General features: G+C 39.0%; 1 protein-coding gene across 1 annotated transcript; it reads right to left on the bottom strand.

Annotated features, from left to right (window-relative positions):
• Nucleotides 1-4,190: 4,190 nt before the first annotated feature.
• Nucleotides 4,191-7,167, bottom strand: LOC140776173 (protein NRT1/ PTR FAMILY 6.3-like). Its single transcript, XM_073119789.1, has 4 exons — nucleotides 6,916-7,167; nucleotides 6,537-6,754; nucleotides 5,900-6,456; nucleotides 4,191-5,269 (listed from the first exon to the last, which is right to left on the bottom strand). The coding sequence occupies exons 1-4, from the start codon at nucleotides 7,034-7,036 to the stop codon at nucleotides 4,384-4,386; spliced, it is 1,782 nt and encodes a 593-aa protein (XP_072975890.1). The 5' UTR covers nucleotides 7,037-7,167; the 3' UTR covers nucleotides 4,191-4,383.
• Nucleotides 7,168-8,235: the final 1,068 nt, after the last annotated feature.

Genomic DNA, 8,235 nt, shown 5'->3' with positions numbered 1-8,235 from the left:
CTCTTTTATGTTATAATATCATTCCTAAACTTTACAAAAAATTTAATGTTATCCTGTTAGTATACCATCAGATAAATTAGGGAAGTCAACTTATATGGCAGTCATTTCAGATGTAAAAAGAAAACTTTAATGCCCTTATTGAAGGGAAGATAACTTAATTTTTTGACATAGAACCTATATAATGCATAGATATTATTTTCTGAAATAATTATGTATAGTAGCAACACATTTGACATACAATCTATATAATTTTATAAGTATTGTATTTGGATTCCATAAATACTGAATCTAGATTCTATAGATACAAATGCAAACTCATATATGTCAACAAGTAAAGTGCATACTTGAGCGATAGAACAATAATAAAGAATTATGAAATATTTTTAGACTTTATTTTAATGGATTCCCCCGGTATAAAAAAAGGGGGCGGTCTGATCGAAGTCCAACTCTTTGCGCCATATTGGGCCTGGGTCGCATGGGCCCGTTATCCTTCCACTGTAGTGAGCGGGAGGTGATCGCTGCTCTGTGAAGCCAGCCTCACGCTTTGCCCTCCACTTTAGGGGACACGTGGCCTGAGCCTTCGCACAAGTCACGTGACCCAAGCTCGACAACTTGGAACGGGCGAGCCAGCTAAAGAGCAAACCCAGACCCGACTCGCCGAGTGAGGCAGATCATCCACGCCACCTTGAAGCCCCCACATGGGTTACAAGCAAACGCTACTAAGCTCGGCGATCGAGGAAGTGTAGAGGTAATATATAAAGCCAACCAAATAGGTCCATTTGCCGATGTGGGACTAATGCGCGGAGCCACAAAAAATAAAGGGACGGTCTGATCAAGTCCACTCTTTGAGCCACATATTGGGCCTGAGTCGCACTGGCTCATCATCCCGTTATCCTTGGCACTGTTGCGTGAGCTGGAGGTGATTTTTAACTCGCTTCTTTTTGAAGCCCCCACATGGGTTACAAGCAAACGCTACTAAGCTCGGCGATCGAGGAAGTGTAGAGGTAATATATAAAGCCAACCAAATAGGTCCATTTGCCGATGTGGGACTAATGCGCGGAGCCACAAAAAATAAAGGGACGGTCTGATCAAGCCAGAGCCACATATTGGGCCTGAGTCGCACTGGCTCATCATCCCGTTATCCCGTGATTTTTAACGCTTCTTTTTGAGCCAGCCTCACGCTTAGCCCTCCGCTTCTGTTTGAAGCCAGACCCGCGGCGCCTGAGCCTTTTTCTTCGCTCAAGTCGTCACGTGACTCCAGCTCAACAACAATTTGGAAAGGGGCGACAAAGCTCGAGCGAACCCAGACCCACCAAACTCGCCGAGAGAGACGAGATCATCCACGTCGCTTTGATACCCCCACATGAGTTACAAGCCCACGTTACCGAGCTCGGCGATCAAGCGAGTGCAACGGTAATATTTAAAGCAAAATGAAATAGAATACTAGCCGATGTTGGACTAAAGATAGTGCACAAGAAGTCGTCTAATTAAATGTGTGGAAGTTTTTTTTGTTTATATATTTTACATAATAAGAACTAGAAACCTTATCTTTGATACTTGCATTAGTTCACAACTCGACAAGCTCAAGTTGTTCGAAAAGGATAATTTTATATTTTTTATATTTTGATATGATTCTAATGGAAACAAGAGCACAGCTAAATAAAAAAAAAAGTGTTTTATTTTTCTATTGATATAATGTTTTATAAAATTAACACCGAAAATTTTTAAAATATTTTGACTTTTTCTAAATTATAACATAGTTACTTTTTTTTAGAAAATTTTATAAATCACACCCTATATTTTATTAATTTTGTAATTCACAGGCCACCTTTGAGGGTTTTGTAATTCAACCCCTACTTTTTTCTTATAATTCTCAGGATGTTAAGTAAAAGTTATAAAGAAAAAGTGGGAGTAGGATTATATAATCATCAGAGACAGGTGTGGATGGCAAAATATGTAAAATTTAATGAGTGATTTATGAACTATCCTAATTTTTAACAAAATATTCCTAATAGATCATTATTAAAAATAATAAATAATATAAATAACTAAAATATCCCTTTTTAAGTGTAGAGTGTAATATTAACAAGTTTTGCCTCATATAAAATAAAATATATTTTATTGTAAAATAATACAAGATAGTTTTAAATCAGTTTTAATAATATATGCAAGGGCGAATGGTCTTTTATTCTTTATTTTTTTTATCTAATTTATGTTTTAATTATTATTAGTTAGGTTTAACTAATATAATAGAATGATATATTTAAGAGAGTATAATGATTTTGGTCACATTTATGATATTCTAAAAAATATAGTGATAATTATAATATTTAGAAAATGATTTACATTTCCTTCCTCATTATACTAATTTTACTGAGAATTAGAAAATGCCAGAATTGAGTGTAATAAATTCACCGCCATCGACATACTTGCATTTGAGGATTGACCCATCGCTCGAGTTGTTGCAAAAGAGAGATATATTTTTTTATCAAAAGGAAAGTTAATTATTTGATTAATCTTCAAGAGGTTATTTAAGTACTCAGTATTGAAATACAGAGAGACACAATAATAATAAGTTTTATTTTTATTACTCGGTGCATCTATACTTATCTCTTTTTCTCTATGCGAGGTTTTTCATATTAAAAAATGTGTCGCGGTGTGTTAGTTGTATTTTATTTTTTTTACTCATAGTTAGCTTTTTAGTTTCCTAATTGGAATTTTTTTGTCTCACCACATGAGTTCATAAGACTAGTATTAGAATCTCCAACTCATACCTAGTTTTGATTTTCAAATCTATACCTTAATATGTTTTTTTTCTAAACATAATAGAAATTGGTCTTCCTAAACCAATTCCAATTTAATCCTTTAATATATTATAATTGCCACTAAATTTTTTAAAATATCAGAATTACCACTGCAATATTTCAGACTCTTTTTAAAACTATCATTATGGTTAATTTTTAATAGAAGATTCCAAAGGGATTATTATTAAAGTTAACAGAAACATAAATAACTAAAATATCTCCTCTTTTTTTTTTAAGTTAGATTGTAAAATATTATAATAGTCTTTAGAGTCATTTCTAATCTTAATAAATCATAAGAAACTAGAAGTGCCAAATGACAAAAATCAATATACTTTGATACATACATACAGTAATAGAATATAAATCCTAATAGTACACATAAAATATTTAAGAGAATAAATAATTTTGTTATCTTTACTTTATTTCAAAATTCAATTAATCTAATCTATTGAGCCAACCCAAGCTAAACAATTTGCCAACAAATTAATTTTAAAAAAAAATTATTTAAGAGCTCAAAGGCTAGATATTGGGCTAAACAAATGACTAACCCGGCATTGGTATAAAGGCACTTAAGCTTTACTAACTTTTTAGCTAACAAATATAGCTATTTAATCTAAGCTCTAAGTTGTTGTGTTGTTAGGCTATTGTTCTTAGCTATCGCATCGTTAAGTTGTTTCTCCAAATCAATACACACTGTTGAGCCATTAAGCTGAGGTGAATTGACTTGCTAAGCTAAGCTACCAACACCAACATAATTTGTAGGTAATAAATTTGTTTGGATGTGGACTTAAACTTGTGACCTCCTAGGTCATAAGTGGGTACTCTCCTAACTTTTTAAAGTTGGACGGTGGTTGCAGTTGAACTTGAAGTTGTGACCTCTAGGTCACATTTTCTTTTATTTGGGGTGAGATGTGTTACATTCTTAGTTATATGAATTTGCTACAACTATGACAACTATTTGACGTCGGTTGCTATCTACTTGATTATCGTTTGTAGTTGTAAAACTTTCCAACATATTAAGCTTATGGCGATTCCTTGTAAATGGTTTTATCTGTATTGTTTCGAAGATATGCGATTATTAATCCACTTTCCTAATCTAGTAGTTAAATTGGTCAATTATGCTAAAATTTTCATAAGACTATTAGAATTAAGATGCATCCGTAAAAAACATTCCTATTGGAATTCGGAGCTTGAAATAAATCAGGCTTGGGATGACATTGCTTCGAGCCTAATTAAATGAAGCAAGGCTTCAATTGCGCAATTGATTCTTTATGACACACTACTAATTTTTTTTGTAGCAAGGGATATATCTTAAACTGATTTGATAGCAAAGTCAAAAGGAAGTTTGTTTTTAGATGTTATACAAGAAAAACTTAAGCAAAGCCATCCAAGTAATCATCCTCATGCTCAATATTGAAGCATTCTATAGTTTGTATAATAACTATCATTACATCATTAAAGTGGACTGATATATAGTGATGATACAAGACAATGATCTCATCGACACTCAGCATGCACACCTTATTCTGAGTAGAAAAGCTCATCAACGGTGTTTTAACCCGGTAGTTTGATCTAAAATCTATGCATGGTAGCATGCTTCGGCCTCGGTTAGCTCCAACCCTGCGGTACTGTCATCTGCTGCCATTGCACGACGATCCTTGTAAACGTACCACCTTGCGGCCACCAAGTAGAATGCGAAATTCACTAGGCATAATATAGCTAGCAACCAGTAGAAATTGTATAGTTTCCCGTTATTTAAATTATCAGCAAGCCACGCTCCATGGCCTCCTTTCTCCGTGACGTTATGGACGATGGAAACTAGTGCCGTGCTAACGAAAAACCCTAATGATAGTGTGCTAAGGAATAGGCCAGTGCTCATAGTTTTCATACCCTTGGGACACTCTCTTAGGAAAAAGTCCAATTGGCCTATGTAAGTAAATGCCTCACCCGCCCCAACTAAGAAAAATTGTGGCACTAACCAAAACACACTTAATGGAACAGTAGAATCCTTGTTGGTGGTCGTGAGGCCTGCTTGGGATGCCACATGGAGTCGCTTGATCTCGGTGAGAGCAGCAATTACCATTGCAAGGCAAGAAAGAATAAGGCCGATGCCTATGCGCTGAAGCGGTGTGAGGCCGTGGGGATTACCAGAAAGGCGACGGACAATGGGAACGATGATGCGGTCATAGATAGGGACGGTTATGAGGATTGAGCCGACGAAGAAGACGGTGAGGGAGCCAGCCGGGATTTGGAACGATGAGCCAATGTAGCGGTTCATGGTGGTGGCCTGAGAGACTGAGAAGGTGGTCATCTGAGCATAGACAGTCCAGAACATAATTGTGGTAGCCCAAATTGGAAGCATTCTTGTTACATTCTTCACCTCCTCTACGTCTGTCAGGGTTGATAATTGCCATTTGCTCGGGTTTGTGGTTGGATTATCATTGATTGCAGCATGGTCTAGGAAACTGCAATAGAATTAGAGAACATATGATCAAGAAATTACTCTAAAATTTTCTTATTGTGGAGTATATATCAAACATAATAACTTTTTCTTAGAAATTGTGTTTGGTTTTCTGTCTCGGCCCAGGTTGCTCTTGTCTCAGCTCCATCCAGTGGGCTTCGTACATCCAGTCCAAGGGAATTAACTTTTGTTGTTTTTGCATGCGACTACCTACTCTAGACTTATTGACAAAAACCTACTCTGTTTCACATATTTGTAAATTGGCTCCTCTTTAAAGGTTATATTTGCAAAAATTCACCTCCGCTGGTATATAATAAAATAATATTTATATTTACAAGGTGCGTGAGAAAAAATATATATTATACTTAAAATGTTTCTTATGAGCTAAACACCTAAAACCTATATACCCAATTAGGTGGTTATATGCAATAAAAACCCTAGACTTTTTTGACAGGTCAAATCAGAGCATGGAGACCTATGACTCAGGGTTTACCAAATAGCAACAACTTGTTTGACTTTGGACTAGACCACCGCACGGCAGCTCAAATTATAACAATTGTACACTTTTTATAGTCTTTTAGCGAGAGAAAGGGATAGAGAGAGAGAGAGAGAGAGAGAGAGAGAGAGAGTATACCTGAATTGCTTGGAATGGGGCAGCCTTTGCTTCCCGCCGGCGACCGGTGCGACATCCACGTCGTACAACAACGCCGGGTCTGTCGGCAGCTCGAGCCGCCTCTTCCTCCACGCCGCCAGCACCACCGCGGCGATCTGCGTCAGCGGGCTCCCGACGAGCTTCTTGAATCGGTACTTCCTCGTCCCCGACAGGAAGACCGCGAGCCCGACGACGATAGAGACCGCGCAGGCGCCGTACCCCCATCGCCTCCCAAGGTCGTCCTGGACGTAGACGAGCACCGTCACGGCCAGCAGGGAGCCGAGGCTGATGAAGAAGAAGAACCAGTTGAAGAACCGCATCATCTTCTTCTTCTCCCCCCTGTCGGACTCGTCGAACTGGTCGGAGCCGAACCCCGACACGCTCGATTTCAGACCCCCCGTCCCGAGCGCCGTCAAGTAGAGAGCGAGGTATAGAAGCCCGAGCTGCGACCCGGACGCGCGCACGCAGGCCGCTGTCGACCCGCACGCCGGGGGACGCAGACCGGGTGCCGCGGTCGATATGGTGAGGATCGTCACCCCCTACATAGAATTTTTATTCAATCCATCTATTGATGATGATGTGAGGGCGACGACAATTATGCTGGAATTGGTAGGCTTACCGTGGCCTGCACGGCGGCGAAGATGGCGATGGTGAGGTAGCGACCAAGGAAGGTGTCCGCCACGAAGCCGCCGAGGAGGCAGAGCATGAACGACGTGCCCATGAAGTTGGTCACAACGTTCGCCGCCTCCGCATTGCCGAGGTGCATCGTCCCTGTCAGGTACGTCACCAGGTTCACCGCGATCCCCAGCGTCGTCAGCCTCTCGTTCAATTCCACCCCTGCCCGCACGAATTTCAAAGCACCCACTCAAGATTAAAAAAAAAGAAAAGAAAGACAGACACACACCTAACACTAACTTATACCTTATAAACCAACAATACTACTATTACTACTACTACTACTACTATTACTAATAATAATAATATATAATAACGGCTACCTAGGATCATGGCGGCGCTGGCCCAGCCGCCGGTCTGGGATCGGGCGGCGGGACGGCCTTTGTAGTCCCAGGCATCGGTGACGATCTTTCTCGGACCGTCCGTTTCTGGGAGGCCTACCATCTTATGACTACGCTGAGTGTGTGTGTGTGTGTGTGTGTGTGTGTGTGTTATGGTCTTATGGACGAGAGAATAATTTGTGTGAGCTGAATAGAGAGAGAGAGAGAGAGAGAGAGAGAGAGGAGAGAAGTAATCTTATGTGGGTGAGGGGAGGGGCGAGGAGCAGGGGTGGTTTATATAATATAATAGTGGGTGAGGGAGAAGGGTAATTTGGTCCGTATCTATTAGTCTTGTGGGGGGCCCTTCGCAGTGAAGTATAAAATTCTGTGCTCTGGATCAGGACTCATGACAAGTGGCATTCATATATATATATATATATATATGCTAACTTAATTTCATGTGAATATTTTCTTTTCCTTTTTCTTTTTCAGGACAAGTCCCTCGTCTTATAAAACCTTTTGGATTTTGATTGTTTGATGCCCATTTCCATGGGTTATCCCTTGAGCCAGCCATTTGCACTAGAATAGTCTAAAATGTATTGACTATTTTTACACAATATATTGATAGTGTAAAGAGAGTGATCCTGTATTAACTTTAATCATTTGATTAGATGGTGTGAGTGTAATAATATATATATAGTTTGTAAATGGAAACTATTCTTGTAGTAATATATATCTGGTGAAATAGTTATGAGGGGGAGGATTGATCCTTGTTTAGCTAGGATGCCTAGTGGGATAACTTATTCGAATTTAGGCTGTGAAAGTTAAATATTCTAATGATTCTTTGGGAAATGCTTGTGATTTTATTCTTTCATCCTCATAAATAGGAGAGGTGATGCAATGAAGAGATTGACAGATTGCCCTTTTGGTGGAATAAGTATCTAATTGACTATGCACTGCAGTGTGATAGTAATAAAGAATTAAACCCTCAAAGCAACTCACCCCCATAGAAAAGATCTACTAGCTACTGTAACTTGATGGGTATTAATTAAGGTTAAAAAACCAAGTAGATAAATGGATTAAAAGGTTGAAATGAGCAGCCAAGAGAGAATCCAATCTCGATGGCAGGCAACATATTACACATCTATCTATTAATGTACATGCAATCATTTGCAAGTGGCATAGAATAAGAACTATCAACTGCTCATCAATAAACTGCAGGACGATGGTTTGGATGGTAGAGGATCTTCCGCTGAAAGGAGAAAAAAAGGTGGGGGAGAGAAGACATCAAGATGTGGAACATTGTACAGAGGTCACTTACTA

Source organism: Typha angustifolia, chromosome 2 (genome assembly GCF_048772165.1).
Source record: "Typha angustifolia cultivar Huaian chromosome 2, ASM4877216v1, whole genome shotgun sequence".
Lineage (NCBI taxonomy): Eukaryota > Viridiplantae > Streptophyta > Magnoliopsida > Poales > Typhaceae > Typha > Typha angustifolia.
The sequence above is the reverse complement of the archived record's forward strand: the minus strand, read 5'-3'. Positions and strand labels throughout refer to the sequence as shown.

Coding starts and splice junctions, on each gene's coding strand:
- LOC140776173 (XM_073119789.1), bottom strand. CDS start 7,036: ATGGTAGGCCTCCCAGAAACGGACGGTCCGAGAAAGATCGTCACCGAT. Junction 6,457..6,536: donor TCGCCGCCGTGCAGGCCACG/GTAAGCCTACCA, acceptor AATTCTATGTAG/GGGGTGACGATCCTCACCAT. Junction 5,270..5,899: donor CCCCATTCCAAGCAATTCAG/GTATACTCTCTC, acceptor ATTCTATTGCAG/TTTCCTAGACCATGCTGCAA.